The 18501-nt window shown below is 34.0% G+C and overlaps 3 protein-coding genes and 2 long non-coding RNA genes across 6 annotated transcripts; 2 read left to right on the plus strand and 3 right to left on the minus strand.

The window, feature by feature from the left end:
• Positions 1–27: 27 nt before the first annotated feature.
• Positions 28–7388, minus strand: LOC124457924. The gene is made up of 4 exons (XR_006952889.1): positions 6941–7388; positions 292–653; positions 153–208; positions 28–63 (listed from the first exon to the last, which is right to left on the minus strand). It is a non-coding gene; the product is annotated as an uncharacterized LOC124457924 (long non-coding RNA).
• On the plus strand, positions 1477–2545 carry LOC124457925. Its single transcript, XR_006952890.1, has 3 exons — positions 1477–1513; positions 1586–1805; positions 2475–2545. It is a non-coding gene; the product is annotated as an uncharacterized LOC124457925 (long non-coding RNA).
• Positions 2622–5105, plus strand: LOC124457923. Of its 2 annotated transcripts, XM_047008069.1 has the most exons (3): positions 2622–2665; positions 2971–3092; positions 4694–5105. In XM_047008069.1, the coding sequence occupies exons 1-3, from the start codon at positions 2649–2651 to the stop codon at positions 4867–4869; spliced, it is 315 nt and encodes a 104-aa protein (XP_046864025.1). In that variant the 5' UTR covers positions 2622–2648; the 3' UTR covers positions 4870–5105. The 2 variants fall into 2 exon arrangements, 1 of the variants encoding a protein (XP_046864025.1); XR_006952888.1 differs by lacking the exons at positions 2622–2665; positions 4694–5105 and adding an exon at positions 2820–2867 and having other exon boundaries at positions 2971–3434.
• Positions 7389–8197: 809 nt separating the features above from the next.
• LOC124457926 lies at positions 8198–9543 on the minus strand (the record flags this gene model as incomplete). Its single annotated transcript, XM_047008070.1, has 2 exons — positions 8198–8641; positions 9078–9543. Coding segments are annotated over 2 exons (732 nt in total), but the record flags the coding sequence as incomplete, so codon positions are not given.
• A 5530-nt stretch (positions 9544–15073) lies between these two features.
• Positions 15074–18049, minus strand: LOC124457032. Its single transcript, XM_047007331.1, has 9 exons — positions 17689–18049; positions 17348–17618; positions 16687–17008; positions 16120–16452; positions 15894–16016; positions 15624–15652; positions 15474–15539; positions 15256–15323; positions 15074–15177 (listed from the first exon to the last, which is right to left on the minus strand). Exons 1-9 carry the CDS (start codon positions 18024–18026, stop codon positions 15141–15143), a joined length of 1587 nt encoding a protein of 528 aa, XP_046863287.1. The 5' UTR covers positions 18027–18049; the 3' UTR covers positions 15074–15140.
• Between the last annotated feature and the right edge of the window lie 452 nt (positions 18050–18501).

The raw sequence follows: 18501 nt of genomic DNA on the forward strand, positions 1-18501 counted from the left end.
CAACAGATGAATTAAAATCATTATTTGACGAGGTTGAAGGAGCACAAAATTTTTCGAAGAAGCCTGCAAAAATTTTGTAAGTAAAATTTAATAAGAATATATGAATGTATAGTCAATCATTTCTTTTCATCTTTTCTTAACGATATAGCTACCTGTTTATTTGAAGATTTCTTGGTGACGGAACTGCTTCTAAATGTTGATTTAAAGACTGAAAACAAAACAAATTCATATTTAAAAAGTGCTTTTCACTGACAAAATATAGATTAGCAAGTTGTCTTTAAGCTAACTCACTTGGCTTTACTTTCTTTAGCAAAAAATTTTCATCTTTTCCAGGTAACCATTCTTCATCACTGCTACTGTCTTCGTCAATTTTTCTCTTCTTTGTTCGTTGCTTCGGAAGATATGCAGGCCTGTCCACTTCAATACCTTTATAAACGCAAAAATATACCAACATAAACACATTGGGCTTCACGAATGAAGGCTAAAATGCACTTGCCCAAATTCTCGAGGAAATCAAGGTTTTGTTTGATTTTAGCAAGTCTTTGGAGTTCATAATCACTGAGCTCTTCTTTTTCTGTCTTCGACATTCTTTACAAAACCAATGCACAACAACAACAAACAATTTTTAAACGTAGGAAATGCATTTTCCCCACCTGTGCATAAAGTAGATACTCAAATTGAAATAGATACCTGGCAGAGTTAGCAAACAATCCAGACACACTTGTGAATACAATCTTATTAGATAAGATAACGTTGTTTAATTTCTTTAACTTTTAAAAGGTTTAAAACTGGAAGTGAATACGTTTAAAATAACTTAACAATGCTTTAACAACAAGACGACAAGAAAAATATTTCAAGTTTTCGCGGGAAAATGACGTATGCGTAGTAGGCTCGTGAAGTCATCGCAATATTCCGTAATATGATCGGAACCTTTTTGATGGAAGCTTTTCATGCAAAAGCCTATAGTTCACGATTTTTAATGCAAAAGGCTATAGTTCAAGCATTTTAATAAAAAAACTATAGATCACGGTTTTTCATTCAAAAGACTATGGTTCACGATTTTTCATGCAAAAGACTATATTTCACGAATTTTCATGCAAAAGACTATAGTTCACGAATTTTCATGCAAAAGACTTTACTTCACGAATTTTCATGCCAAAGACTATAGTTCACGAATTTTCATGCAAAAGACTATAGTTCACGAATTTTCATACAAAAGACTATAGTTCAAAAGGTTGCATCTTTAAAAAGTTGACCATTAAACTTAAAGTCTTGAGTCTAAGTTTTACGTAGAAATGAATTATGAAATACAATACATTCAATACATTCTCAGAGGTAAATGTTTTTTCGTATGTCATATGAGTAAAATACAAAAAATATTACATTAACCGAATATTGAATAAAATGCATCAGTTACTCTTTTTCATTTTTCATGAAAAGTGGAAGCACATCGTGAGCGATAATCCTGGGCGGAGTCTGGAAACGATGGCGAAAGACGGTTGAAGACATTATGGTAAGATTCAAAATTCTATTATCTTTCAAATGAAAATCCTATTAAAATTATATGAAAAGTTTTCCGTTACAGCTCATTTTATTGTGTAGCATGGAAAAACCAAAACTGACTGGGAAAAAAAATATATTTGACGGAATTATTTGCTCGCCAATTTTGTCAAGTGGCAGTTCACACGACGAGAGTAAAGGTCGACATTCACCACAGACTGAGAGAAACCTCACTTGCCTGGGCAAGGGGTCTAGATTTTCTAGATCTGGGGTCTAGGGTCTAGATCTTCTGTCTAGAATCTAAGGTGAAAAGTACAATATATAGTTAATGATTTTTATTAAATTTTGCTGTTCTTCTGTACCATTATATCTAACTGGACTCTTGTTTTTGTCAGTTTTATTTTAACTCGGAATAAAATTGGACAAGTACGTTTTTGACTAGTGCACTTTGTAAGAGAAGATTTGCAAAATATGGGTGCAAATCTAGTCAGGTTTTACTGCGAAATACTTAGGTTTATGGTGAGATTTTCGATTACAAGTTAGAGATCATTGAAATGTAATTTAACATTGATGTTTATTTCGATCAACGCGCTTTAAAAAACTTCTCTAGAAGTTCGTTTTCTCATTGTATGTTTGAAAAAATGTCATTGATAAAAGATGTCCCAATGTTTATTATGTCAAGTATGAAGAATGTTTTTCTCATGAAGTGTATTCAACCCATCACCATACTCTTTGGAATGATACCATAATACATAAGTTGTAACCTTCTCTTATTCAGTGGTTGTGGAGTGCCCTGTTTATTTACCAAAATTTTTATTTTACTTTTATTTTATTTTACTGAACATTTACTTTATTGTTCATTTGTATTAACTGATTACATCGCACTTGCTTAATTATATAAATTATCAAGAAATAGGTGATTTCAAATTGGTTTATCGACTTATATAAACTTGATTTTTCTTTTCTAAATTCAGCATTTTTCCAAGTACTCCACTTCTAAAGTCATCTGTCACTGACAAGCATCGAATTTGTGGGAAGAAATTTGTAAGTTGGATGAAGAGGAACTACCCAAAATTCACTCCAGAATTCTCACCAAACGCACCCAAATAGAATGTACCGAATTCTCACCAAAGAAGACCATATTTTGTATGGTGAAGTTGCTAAGGTGATTGCTACTTAAAACCATGTATTATTGAGGCTTGATAATTGATAACCAGTAGTTGTGGACTTTTTCCGAATGTTTTGATGTCTTTTCATCATTTCTTGGTGTTCAATATATGAATGATTTTTGTAATTGTTTTTAATCATGTTGGTTTTGTTGCCACAGTAATTGTGACAAAGATCATCGACAATCTTCCAATTTTCACGTAAGTTAATGTCAAGCAACATGCATCCGACGTTACTGAATTGTTTTGTTAAAAGTCCACTCTTGTACGCTACAGTGTTAGATCGTGTTGCTTGCAATTTTAGGATGGATGAAACTGCCGAGGATCATGGGATTGTAAAAGACCGTGATGTTAACAATGATATTGAAACCAGTCTTTCAGAACAAAAAGTTGTTTGTGAAGAAGAAAAAGATGTGATTGCCAATGGTAAGGATGATATACAAAGTATGTATTTTCCTTTGAATTTGGGGCTATCTACTTTTGCTGCCTTTCCACAAGACTACAATTTTAGATATAAATAAATGAAAACATAGCAACATATTTTAATAAAGTAAGTTACTTTGCTAGTGGGAGAAGACCATGGGTAGAAATTAACAAATTTATTCATCAAGTGCTATGTAGTTTTGTTTTTGCAAGCTACTAAAAAGCTTCAATCAATTTAAATCAATAAAATTTATCTTAGTGTTTGTGTTTACTGATGTAAAAATATAGTATGGTGTTTCCACTTAAGATATAAAACTTCAAAAATATTACTTACGAACACTTCAATGATAATGCATATCTGCTTTTAAAATGTCCACGAAACAAGAGGAAATTTATAAACGGAAAGTTTCCTTGATGCGTACCATTTACCGTTTTACCATGAAGTGCAAATCCAGCTTAAATTAAAACTGAAATATATTTTCAAATTATGTGGATAACTGTTTGCACGTATCCTAGTGTTTAGTTTTAGATTAGCCACTGCAGTGGTTTTAACAATCACTGCAGTTCAGAATGAAAGAAAATCTTGTCTCGCACAAAGGTTAATTAGAGGGTAGCATTTGGAGAGCCAATCCTGCCATAAGTCAATGAAATGGGTAAGCTTTAGGTGATTATTCTGACATTAATTACGACAAAATTATACCAAATAAGATAGAAAGTATATACAATATGTATAAATTGGACAGCAACTGCAATGCCCACAATTGTGGGTATGTTACAGTCCACAAAAGTCAGATCGTTCATGTTAAGCTCTATGTTTCTTTTGTAAAAAATTATCTTGATAGCACTATACTTTGTGTTGCAGTTTTTTCTCCTTTGCGCGTTAACACAAAGCAGTTATGTGTCTACCGATTCGTTATTGGGACTGTATGCCATCCAATTTGTATGCGCAGTCGACACACAATATTGTTTAGTAAATTGCCTAAAGGACTTATCAAGTGCAGCAAAATCATTCAACTTAAATTCCTGATAAGGCTAAATTACCTGCAGGAAGTATCGTCACATGATCGAAAATTGGTTTATGTGGAGCCAAAAACACATTTAGAAGTACAAGCTTTTGTTTTTGTAGTACATTTGGTTGTGATGTTTAACAATAGATCATTCTTTCCATGTATTTTTTGAAAGTTTTGTTGTTTCAATGTTTTATGGGGACTGTTTTGATGTCTACTACAGGTCTTCTATGTCCAGCATATGAAACGATCCAAGTTAATATTGCTGGACTTTTAGTTTCTTTTTTGATAGGGATATCAATATCATCTTTGCATCTAAAATATTTCAATTTCAACTTGAATCAATGTGTGTGATACCTACAAAAATAGGTTTTTTAGTATGAAGTCCGCAAATTTTGTTGTAACTATACAAAGTTTCTCAGAAAAATGTTTCTAAACATTGCAAATAAAATTAGTTTAAGAATGCTTAGTTTAGAACCTTGGCCAGGGTGGTCCAGGAGATTGTGAAAAGGGAGCCGAACTCTTTGAACTTGTTTAAAACTAAAACTTTCCTGTCATTTTTTATTATCATTCAATTTTTTTTGTTTTTTTTTCCAGCAAAAGGGGGGTTTGCGGCCGTTCCAGAGACGAAGCAACTTGAAATTATCGATATAACTTTGTTTGATGTAGAAAGTTCCCAAATGTTTCAAGCTTTTAAACTTGAATTCAGACGTTTATTGCTCTTTAAAATCATACACACCAAGTGCAAAGTAAATATTCAACGTTTACCGTAGGTTTTGAATGTGTTGTATAACATTTCAAGTTTTTGCGGAAATATGGCGCATGCGTGGTAGGTTTTGTCTAGCAGCCGGAAATCCCCGTACTACGATCGGAGGTCTCTTTTACATTTAATTGTCGTCTTACACACTCTTGCACTGTGTTTTTCAACATTTATTGAGTTGAATGCTGCTAAAACGTCTTTCAAACGAAGACTGTGTCAAGATTAGTATGCAAGAAGAACGACACAAAGTATCTCATACTTTATTATATTTAGGTGAGGGGATACTTGTTCTTGGTTTAATTTTAATGACAGAGAGGATAGAGTTGAGCATTGAGTTGAGGAAACGGTCAAATTGACCGATTCGTCCAGATTTCTAAATGTACATGACTTTCCATTAAAGCTATAAATTACATATGAGCATTGATACATTAAACAATGTGTATTGAGTTAACAAATGCTTACTAATAATTTGACCATTTGTTGTGTTGTCATTCAATTCAAATCGATTTGCATAAAGACTAAAAAGATGACGGCTGCAAACGGAAATTACTTGATTTCAACACAATTTAAAATTTTGACAGTGAACTTGTTGTTGGTTTCTTTGAAATTTAAAAATTCATCTGCTTGACAATAAAAATTTGCATCTAGTTTTCATTGTGAAACATGCAGCTGGCAAATTGCAGAAGAAACAAACGTTACAAAAATGCATTCCTAAAGTGGCAAAAAATTGAAAACATTTCACGGAAAGAAAACTTTTACTAAAGCACCTGTTAGGAGAGGTGGTTATTTTATGACAGAGTCAGGAGGGGGTGAATGCTTTAACAAAAGCAATTTAGAGGAAGGATGGTTACTTCATAAGTTCAAGAAGGTAATACTCACCATTCATAAATGTGTTTTGAAGCATAAACATATATCATGATTATCAGCATTTATCTTTATCTTAACAAAATGATGTGAATATTTTCATTTTAGTTATAAAATATGTTCTTTGTAATCATTGGTTCCCTTTTGTTTGTCTTTGTTCTCCAGTTCATGAATGGCATGATCATTAAATGATTATTGGTGTTAACAGTTGCATCATAATTGGTTATTTCAAAAGTTAGCAAGGTATGAGTTAAAATGATGAATAAATTTGCATGTAGGTAATAGCATGGTTTCTTGTGCAATTTGGAAAGAAACTTGCGCAAGTGAGTTTTTAACTTTCAAATCAAATTAGCATGAGTCTGAAGGATGAGAAGAACTTAGAAGTCCATGTTTTTGCAAACGGTGCAATTACTTATTATTAATATGATTAAAAAATTTCCTCTATTTTGTTGATTGTTAGCTTCAGCACAACAACATTTTGAACCAAGAGTTATTGAAATCATTGACTTATATTTTTCAATTTGATAGATATTATTTTGTTGCATCATTGCTTGCTTCCATACATGCACATAGCCAAAAACATGGTACTTTTGAACGTGTTCATAATTTTGGCAATGTCATGCAAATGCTGAATTGTAGATTGGGTCACCAAAGACAAAAAAAAATCTATTTAAAATTTACAGTGAGTTATGCCAGGCCTGTTATTGCATTTTTCTACATTATTGTATATTTAGAACTTGCAAATGTTTTATTTCATTGGTTTTTATGACTTTATCATTGTTTTGAGAAACCTTAAGGAGCATTTTAAAAAATGATTAAATGATAGTGACTCCTGGATGTATAAGCCAGAGATTGATCCAAGAGGAATTTGTATAGGGCATGCTTTGGTTTAGATTAGATTTTGAAAGCTACTTTGAGTGTGTTACTATTGATAAGACGGGTATGACCCTCCTCCAACATCCATAGTAAATCCATCTCTACGTATGTTTAGATAATGAGAGACAAAGTTGGCTTGATTGCTAAAAAAAGGTGCCCAGCAAAGTGCGAAGATCGTATCTTCATTTAATTTCAAATACCGCACTGCATAAAACATTCAATGTTCTTTAAAGTTAACTATGCTGTGGAGCATAGTTAACTTTTCAAAACACAGTTAAATATGGCGGCTTTTAATACGTCTTATAGATATTTTGAGCGAAATGTAATCGATCGGCAACGTTTACCTCGAGTTTTTAATCGACATCTTCCATGGCATGGTTTTTCCGACAATGACCTCCGAAAACGGTACAGATTTGGCCGAGAATCGTTGCAGCATATCTCACGATTAATTGCAAATGATGTACGGCCAACAACAAACCGTAACAAAGCCTTGTCAACCGAAGAGCAATTGGTCATTGCTCTTCGTGTCTTTGCGTCCTGGAGCTTTTTGCAAGTCATTGGCGATACTCACGGTTATGATAAAGCCACTGTTTCGAGAGTAGTGCGTAAAGTCGCACTTGCATTGGCTTCTAAGCACGCAGACTACATCAATTTCCCATCAACAAATGAGGGAAAAAATGCTATTTGTACTGGGATGTATCAAATTGCGTGTTTTCCCTGCGCCATTGGCTGCGTTGATGGCACACATATACGTATAATTGCTCCTTCCAAAACAAGCCAAATTATGTAGATAGAAAAGGATACCACAGCATAAATGTTCAAGTCATTTGTGATGACAAAGGTAAATATGAACATATTAAACATGTTTAATTAATATTCAAAACCATAATGTACTAGACTTCAAGAACCATAATATAATACACTTCAATAATCATAATATAATACGTAATCATAACAATAGAATTTTACAAAGTTATCCACTTAATTTATCCTAAAAGTATTAATACAACCTACTTAAAAAAAAATTTCCAAAAATTAATTTTATGCAGGCAAATTTATCAATGTGGTAGCACGATGGCCAGGATCATGTCATTATTCATTCATCTTCCGGTCCTCTACCATTGGTAGAAGGTTGGAAGAAATGGATCATGCAGCAAATAATGATGTGCTGTTGGGGGACAGTGGATATGCCTTACGGTCATTTTTGATGACTCCATACCTCCATCCAGTGCATCCATGCCAGAAAAAATTTAACAAGGCACATAAAAAACAAGGTGTTTGGTTGAAAGAACCATTGGCATTTGGAAAAGAAGGTTTCATGTTTTGCATTCAGAAATAAGGTATCAGTGAGTCTTTATGAGCCTTAATACAACATCAAATCCTAGCAAGCATGTTTACTCTATTTAGGATGAAACCAGATAGAGTCTGCACCATTATAATGGCTTGTGCAGTATTGCATAACATTTGCATTCTAAGGCAAGAGCCTGAGTTGAAGAAGATGAGTTTGGAGAAGATGCACTGGAAGAAGAAAATGAAGATGTTTTGCTGGATGCAGGAGAAACAGATGGAATAGCAGCAAGGGAGCATATGGCACAAACATATTTCAGTTGACTAGTTTATTAAAAGAAAAAATGAAGGGGGTTGTTCACTGATTTCAACTATCCTCTCAAGTAACTGTACTTGTAGTTCGAGTTTTCTTTTCTTCAACTCTAGGTTGTGCTTCTCAAACAACATTTTTTCTTTTCCAGTTGAAGAACCTCAACATGAAGTTGCTGAACATCATTTTTCATCTCTCCTTGAGTCTTTGGTCGTTTCCTTTTGAATGTTCTTGATTCTTCGCCTGTGAATTAAGTTCAATACAATGCACAAATACACTTTATAAGCTATGAATACAACAATGGATATAAACATAATTAAATGCTCACATTGTGATAGTGTGGATGTTGTTGGTATTGGAGTCTTGCTTAATTCCATGTCCTCACCACCCTCATCTTCTTCGTCGGTTTCGACCAAAGTGCTCAAGTGAAATGAATTACTCTCTTTCTCTGCAAAACGTTAAAAAAACATAGCACAATGAAAAGATGAAAACGTATTACCTTTTTTTGTTTTACTGTATATTTTTCCATTATGCAAATAAATAATCAAAACTTAAATCAATACAATTGTCTCATTCAGCATATAGAAATCATATTTCGTACTTTGTATTTATAGCATCGAATTCTTCGTAAAACAACTTTGGCAATACTCCATCCTGAAGACATATTCGGTTAATTCAAGCCGGCCATTTTATTTCGGGATGGGTTGGTTGGTATAAATTATTTTGTTATGTTTAGCGTAATGGCGGGAAAATTTAAAATCCCTTGTGTTGTATTAAAACGTAAGCAAAAGACAATAACAAAGTAGCATTTTGCTTCTGCTTATTCATTTACGCAGAATTCTTCTATGCATTTTAAAGAATGAGATTTTAAAGATCATAATTACCTACAAATGTACCACCAGACTCGAAGCCTCCTTGAATACCTGAGAATGAAGTTTCATCTCCCAAAATATTTATGATTTTCTCCGTTGTTAAAGGTGGTGGTTTTGTCGCAGGACCTCCCCCTGTTTTTCTTTGCGAACTCATTATTCCAGCATTGGTTTTTTTAGCAATCTGTGCCAGGTTTCTCCATTTTTCACGCACTTCTTTTGGCGTGCGATTTTCAAACCCCAAGCTGTTTATTTGCGAGGTTATCTTCTCCCACAACTCTTGTTTTTTTGCATTTGTTATGCTACTTGAAAATTGCCCTCGTATTGCATCCAAATTTTTCTCCACAAGCTCAACAAGAAGAGAGCATTCTACAGGGCTAAAATTGTTTTCTTTTTTTACTTTTATTTGAGGACTCAGCTGTGATTGATAGGGAAGACATCTTGGATTGAAATGATATAATACATCTACCAATGATAACAGTTACACAACGAATGCATGATTATGATGTAACAGAGAAGAGATGTGAGTCATTTGAAAACAACTACAGAGTAATCACCAATGAATTTTATAAAAACTTCATTATGCAATATCAATATCACAATGCAAGACAATATATTGTCTTTAAATGTACATTAAGCAATTTTCAAGAGTCAGATAGCTGAACCATGAGAATTAAATAGCGAAAAGAAAAAGGTTAAATATTTTTGAGAATAGATTTTAAATTAAATAAGTTAAGAGGAAATATTCTATGTACCTGGGGACACTCAAAATCTATAATAAACAAAATGGCATGAGTTTAACAGGATAGAAATGACAATGAAGACGAAATGAATACAATATTTATTCTATATCCCTATGTTACGCTTTTAATGACAGAGGAAAGATATGTCATAACAGTCGTGAAATTATATTGTAACTATGATGACCTTTAAGAAATGTTTGCTAACAAGTCTATCAATAAAAGTCTATGACTGTCTTCTTTTGCTCATACAGTCATACCTGTGACTAAATGTCTTGTCATAAAACCATGATTAATTTTTTTGATAACAAGATTTCTTTCAATGATTAGCAAAACAATATCTTTCTCTTTTATACACTATTTCTGATAGTGTCAATGGCTGTTTAAAGCTATTCAAATCCTTACCAAGATGCAAAAAGTAGGAAACAAATAGAACTCCCAAGCTTTAGACAAAAATAGGCTAATAAATCACAAAGGCATGAATAAAAGTTCCATAGCTAAGGCTCATTAACAAATATACCCAATAGTTTTATAACACAGTTTTGAAAGGTAGAATTAAGAACAAATAAGTATTTTGTGTATAGCTGTGAAAATAACATGTCACAAGCCGATAAAACACAGTTGCTGGATTACATGGCTACTAACTATGACAACTCAAAGAAATGTTTTCTAATAATAAAAAAGTCCATCACTGTCATCTTTTACAAATATGTGTGACTTATGTCTGTACAAACACATTTCTTTCAAGCATTTTACTCAGCTGTTATAAAGAGAAACGAAACGACCCTTTTCCTTTGTTACCCTCAATCTCTCAATTTTAAATTCTGTAAAAGCGAGGCCATTCAATTATTTAAATCCTTGCACATAGAACACAAAATGAATCAATTTGAGAAGAGTTCATTGTTTCGTTTGCCCAAGTCCGTTATATATAATTGGTACATGAAAGAAAGCAGTCCTTGCCAAGACTCATATCATTCGTCAACATCGTACTGTATTACACAGAAGATAAATGTCCATTTTCTTGAGAAAAGTCCAAAGTATATGCTACACTTTAATCCGGATACCATGTCATCGTGAATCTTTTATTAAATTTTCTTTTCGCTTCATCAACATCCATAAAAACGACAATAGTTTGCCATATTTTAAGATTTTTACATAAGCCAAGAGATTTTTCATGATTTTAAAGTCATTTTATAGTTCACTTGCCCGCCATTACAAAGCATAAATTGATTAAACTTGTATGACTTATTTGAATTCGACCTTCGGAAATCGTCAATGTCATGAATTCAGAAGACCATATCTCATAAAATATAAAACATTGGACTTTCAAATTTGGCGAATAGGCTAATCATTAGCTAAGCTTTCATATGAAGCAAAGTTATATCAAGCATTTCAGGTGACCTTTAATCATAGCATTCCAATTTCTATCCAATCGGCATGCACAAACGACACACAGTTCACCTTATATGGAGGTGAGTGCTTCAATGCTCAATCGATTCTCATCAGTCATACGTTTTCATCATAAAATTAAAAGATAAATTCCTTGCCATTTTGAATGAAAACATTTTTTTGATTCTTTTAAATGTCTTGATTGTTTTGATTCTTTTGAGTTTTTAAAATGCTTTTTGATTAAAAGTATGATACGTTGTTTACTCAACCGAACAATCGTCCGCATGTTTACAAACGTAGAAACGGACTATATTATAAAACTGTAGTTTTGTTTCCATTATTTCCTTTATAACATTTTGATAGAACCTTTTTTCCGATGATTCTGTGCGACTGCGATAAAATGATGTATAGTTATCGCAAAGAGCAAACGTTTCATCATATTCATAATTCATATTTCATGGTTGAACTCGCACCATGCGTTTAAATTCTTTTTGACGTTTTGTTAAATCCACACCGATATTTCAAGTAATAATAAAAGCTCGAACGAAAACTCGAGCTCGATGTGTAGTTTTTGGTTGTTCTAGCGTAGCCAGTTTGGAGAATATACCATGCACGATATATTTTTTGGCTAAACAGTATAAAAGTTTGTGATGCATCACAATCCATCACACTCATCACAATGCATCACAATGTATCACACTACATCACAATGCATCACAATGTATCACAATGCATCACACTACATCACAATCCATCACACTGCATCACAATGCATCACAATGTATCACAATGTATCACAATGCATCACAATGCATCACAATCCATCACAATGTATCACACTACATCACAATCCATCACAATGCATCACACTACATCACAATCCATCACAATGGATCACAATGCATCACAATGCATCACAATGCATCACAATCCATCACAATGTATCACAATGTATCACAATGCATCACAATGCATCACAATGCATCACAATGCATCACAATCCATCACAATGCATCACAATGCATCACAATCCATCACAATGTATCACAATGCATCACAATGCATCACAATGCATCACAATCTATCACAATCTATCACAATGCATCACAATCCATCACAATGTATCCCAATGCATCACAATGCATCACAATCCATCACAATCTATCACAATGCATCACAATGCATCACAATGCATCACAATGCATCACAATCCATCACAATGTATCACAATGCATCATTCACAATGCATCACAATCCATCACAATGTATCACAATGCATCACAATGCATCAATGCATCACAATGCATCACAATCCATCACAATCTATCACAATGCATCACAATGCATCACAATGCATCACAATGCATCACAATCCATCACAATGTATCAATGCATCACAATGCATCACACTACATCACAATGTATCATGCATCACACTACATCACAATCCATCACACTACATCACAATGCATCACACTACATCACAATGCATCACAATGCATCACAATGCATCACAATGCATCACAATGTATCACACTACATCACAATCCATCACAATGCATCACAATCCATCACAATGTATCCCAATGCATCACAATGCATCACAATCCATCACAATCTATCACAATGCATCACAATGCATCACAATGCATCACAATGCATCACAATCCATCACAATGTATCACAATGCATCACAATGCATCACAATGCATCACAATCCATCACAATGTATCACAATGCATCACAATGCATCACAATGCATCACAATGCATCACAATCCATCACAATCTATCACAATGCATCACAATGCATCACAATGCATCACAATGCATCACAATCCATCACAATGTATCACAATGCATCACAATGCATCACACTACATCACAATGTATCACAATGCATCACACTACATCACAATCCATCACACTACATCACAATGCATCACACTACATCACAATGCATCACAATGCATCACAATGCATCACAATGCATCACAATGTATCACACTACATCACAATCCATCACAATGTATCACAATCCATCACAATGTATCACAATGTATCACAATGCATCACAATGCATCACAATGCATCACAATCCATCAAAATGCATCACAATGCATCACAATGCATCACAATGCATCACAATGTATCACAATCCATCACAATGTATCACAATGCATCACAATGCATCACAATGTATCACAATGCATCACAATGCATCACAATGCATCACAATGCATCACAATGCATCACAATCCATCACAATGTATCACAATGCATCACAATGCATCACACTACATCACAATGTATCACAATGCATCACACTACATCACAATCCATCACACTACATCACAATGCATCACACTACATCACAATGCATCACAATGCATCACAATGCATCACAATGCATCACAATGTATCACACTACATCACAATCCATCACAATGTATCACAATCCATCACAATGTATCACAATGTATCACAATGCATCACAATGCATCACAATGCATCACAATCCATCAAAATGCATCACAATGCATCACAATGCATCACAATGCATCACAATGTATCACAATCCATCACAATGTATCACAATGCATCACAATGCATCACAATGTATCACAATGCATCACAATGCATCACAATGCATCACAATGCATCACAATGCATCACAATCCATCACAATGTATCACAATGCATCACAATGCATCACAATGTATCACAATGCATCACAATGCATCACAATGCATCACAATCCATCAAAATGCATCACAATGCATCACACTACATCACAATGCATCACAATGTATCATACTACATCAAAATACATCACATTTATCACAATGCATAACAACGCATCATCTTTATTATTGCAATGTATCACAACATTACAATGTATCGGATTACATCACAATGGACTGTAATAGCGCATCACATGAGAATACAATATTGTGACTGATCACAGAACCACACTCGAGTGCCGTTATGTCTTGTCATGGAATAAGCATTGCAATAAATTCATAAAATAATTGACATACTATCAGAAATCATAAAGATGGGAAACTACAGTCTCCTGCCTTTCTTTAACTAGATGAAATGTTCATGCTCTCTTATGTCAAAAGTTTTATGTTAACTTTTGACATTGGAAATTGCTGGAACACGTCTGATTAACTCAGAAATTTTCAATGATTTTGGACCATTGTCGAGGTATTACAGTCCAGTCGTTAGAATTGAATACTTTTTTATTAAAAATTTCGTAAAATTTATAAGAAACTCACTAAACTATATTTCAGTGTTCGTCAAAAGTTCACTAATCTATGAACTTAATTTACGATCTGGCAACTGAACACCAATTGTCAACACTGCCTTCCCAAAATGAAACCCCACATAGACCAATGGAAACACAATGGCTTTGACTGCTTGAACCATTGGCTTGAATAGACTTTGTCGCGCTTACTAGATTCAACAAAATACTGTGTGCTATAAAACAAATACACTGTTAGATGCTACAAGAGTGGTAAAACAATTTTACCCTCATTCATATGACAGAAAGCTAAAATCATTCACTTTTGAGTTAACGCATATTTCTTAACAATCGAATATTAGTCGTTTTTAATATTTTGAGTTTTGTGGTTAATTCTATTTTCATAACTTTAAAGTTTTGTTTTATCACTTGAAATCGCGTTTCGATTAACCTGTTTTGAATATTCAGTATGTTCATATGAAATCCTCCCAAGTAAGGTATCGTCGATTAATCGAGTTGTCTCATCTTAATTGGGTTTTGAGGTATAGTCTGTTGTGTTGAAGTGCATTCCTTTGAAGAACTTCATCACAATTCTTAGTTTTTTCACCAAGTTATATTAAATAGAAACACTCATCATTAGTATTCCAAAATCAAGTTTTATTAAACGTTCAATTAAATTATGTACATATATGGCAGTTACTGATCACTTGCTGTTAGTTCCTCGGCAACTGGGACAGAACCTTAAAAAGAAATCACATTCAATCCATCAGTTTGAATACTGTCTTTCACTATACGTAACTAATGTCTAATTCTGTTACCAAGGATCAGTGTCTGGTACAACTTTAAGTTTCAAACAGACCATGTGGTAATAATTGTTTCCTGGACACTAAAATTAAAAGAATACTATACATGTTACATCTACTAAGCAACTCAATATTTTATCTTTAAACGCTTTGTTTTTTTATTGATATAAGGCCTGGCTTTACAAAAGGAGCAGGAGGCGAATCAATTAATAAAACGATAAAAAATATTGAACCTTTCTTGGTTTTCTTTTTCTGTTTTCGCAAACAATCATTTCGTCTTCTTCGTCCTTTGACCTTTCCTAATGAAGTGTGAAAAGTATGATAGTATATTATGATTAAAAGTACACGTTTATTCTTAAAAAACGAATCATAATTTTTCAAACCTTTTTGCAATAGCAATACTTGTATTTGGCTGCAACGAAAAAAAAAACAATTGTTTAGAGATATACTTGTTGATTTCTTAGAGAACTTCTGCCTTGTTATCATATTTCATATAATGAATGATGAAGGCAAACTGTCACATATTTTGTTTTGCTAGCCAATTAGGTAATCTTATGGCAGGATAGCTCATTTATACGGTGAGAAGTTATATTTTCATAACCATACTATTCTCAACACGTTACACAAAACACAATACTTTTTTAATTATATACCTTTGTTCTTAAACTTTTTTGTTTTAAACATGTCTAGTTCGCTCCCTATTTGCTTGCATCTCTTCTTCTTTGATGCACTAACTGTGTTTAAAACATCCATTCTGTCCACTTCTCCCAGCTCCACTAATACGACAGTATAAAAACAAAATGTTAGTATGATAAAAATTTTTAGATATGAGACAAATAGAAGAATCTTTAGCATAATACTTTTTATCAGTGTATTTACCTTCCAGATTAATGCCACTATCATCTAAATTTGTTGATTCAGCACCATAGGTTGATTGTGTGTCAGGTCCATCAGGTGTTGTGCCACCACACTCAAAGGGTGAGTTTTGCGTGGTGTTTGCATTTTCGTCACGTGATGTGTTTGTTCTTCCATTTTGATTGTCGGATGTGGACGGTGTGTTTGGTTCGTATCTTCTGGTTCCAGATGTTGACGGTCTGCTGCGTTTACCAATTTCCATTTCAGACGTAGACGCTGTGTTTGAATCGTTTATGCTGGTTTCGGCGGTGGACCCCAAGCTGTCTCTTGCGATATTTGTATCTAAGATGTTGAAGGCTAAAAAAATGACTATTACTATTTGGCTTTTCAATGACAATCACACGTTTAGTCAATATACACTTTAGATTTCTTTTTAAATAGCATCTGTTCTTAAATAAATTTTTAAAGAAGCTGATAATGATAATACTTTGAAACTAACATAACATGACTAAAGAATAGCCAGTCTATTCCATTTGTAATCTTTTCGCACTTGCTTCCATCTGTATAAAATTAGTTGTTAAGAATGCTAACCTTCCGAAAAAACAATCCAATTCTCACTTCCAAATGCAGATTGTTTTATAATTACGCAGTTTCTGGAAGCAGTTTCTACTCCATCTGAGCCTCTGCTGATCTTTTCACCATTTGCCTTTGCATTGAAATACTGGCTTCGCCCATTGACCACCCCAATGTCGAGAGACTTAATTTCTTGTCTCACTCTTTCTTCATTCGGAAACAGAATACCGTGATCTTTTAGCAAGGCGAAGAACCATTTCAGTGCCACTGCTACTCCATTTAGTCTTACTCCACTTGAGCTTGACTTAAATGTCACTTTTGGATTCACGCAAGTGAGTAGCTAGAAATGAGAAATGTCACAATTACTTTATGAATTTAGTCTATGGGCTATGAATTTATTACATACGTTTTTGCAAGATATTTTGTGCTCTATTGACTTCATTATTAAGTCCACAATAATTGGCTTTTCTGTTTGAAGCATTGCATGAGACACTTGCGCTTGGTTTGTCTGGAATCGCTTCATCCACACTGGCAGGATTGTTTGTTTGAAAAAAGCGATGGCATTGCTTGGATAGAGATCATCAATACTTGCCAGACGTATTACCTATGTTATAATTGTGCAAGTTGTCATTGGCTATTGCTCAATTTTTTCATGTTATGTGGTTAATAAGGCAGTTACCTTCTCAGCAAATGCTACCAAAAGTGCATGATTTCTTAAACAGCGGTCGTCGATGTTCGGTGCTTCAATGGCAAATTGTTGACAGAGCTCATTAGTTCGCGTTATGCAGAGGTATTCAACAGATCTGCTAATTGCCACCATGGTCCCAAAAGCACTAGACCCTCTTTCCATTATTACATTGTTTTGGAATTCTGCGTTCTGCTGATTCTCGATTCCGAGAGGACTTCTTGTTCCTTCTTGAAAGGGAATTAGGACAAGCCTTCCAAGTACTCTAAGCACGTGAAGAAATTACATTAGTGCAATAAAAAGGAAACTTCTTCCATAAATACGGAAAAATCTACCTGGGGTCATTGTTCAATCCCTCTAAAGTTTCCCAATTGACTGTGAACATCGGAATGGTTCGAGGAGCTGCTTCGAAAACACATGTCCCGTCTTTGCCACTGTTGTAGAAAGAGACCGCAACATTTTCAATAACTGTGGGGCTCTTAACGTCGTCGAGCACGGGAGGCAAAGTTGATCTGCTGCATAGCCTGGGGATGAATCTTTCCCTTACTGCTGAAAAGAAGTTTGATCCATTTCCTACAAGACTTAGTGCGGCTTTTGAAGATTTTGTCTTTCCAAGTCTGTTTGTTCCACATACAATGGGCAGGGGACAAAATCCCAGAATATCCACAATCATTTCATAATGAAAGCCTAATAACATTCCAGCTATTTTGAAAAAAAAACAAAAAAACTAATTAAATCAGTGATCAAGTTTCGCCGGCTCTTCATATCGTTTCATTCAAGTGAATATTGTAGCTACATATAAAATTCACTATTTAACTACCTCAAAACTTAAATAAGCAACAGGTCTACAAATTACTATTATTCTTTTCATGCTAAAATGGGTTCAATATAAACGTGACAAATGTATTTTACATGAAAAAACGTCAGCAATTTTGTAATAAACGGGCGTCACTTGCCAAAATATTGAGCATATTGTAATGAGCTTACCAATTGTGAATACAGCAGCGATACCATTATGATGCAACATGGATATTAGAGATTCCACCATTTCACCTAATGTTAAGGAACATAAAGGCAGGGTTACTTCAGGCCAATGAGTTGCTGTTCTTTCTGATTCCAAGATTGCCTTGACCCATATAATGCTGGTC

Source organism: Xenia sp. Carnegie-2017, unplaced genomic scaffold, assembly GCF_021976095.1.
Source record: "Xenia sp. Carnegie-2017 unplaced genomic scaffold, XeniaSp_v1 HiC_scaffold_6, whole genome shotgun sequence".
Lineage (NCBI taxonomy): Eukaryota > Metazoa > Cnidaria > Anthozoa > Malacalcyonacea > Xeniidae > Xenia > Xenia sp. Carnegie-2017.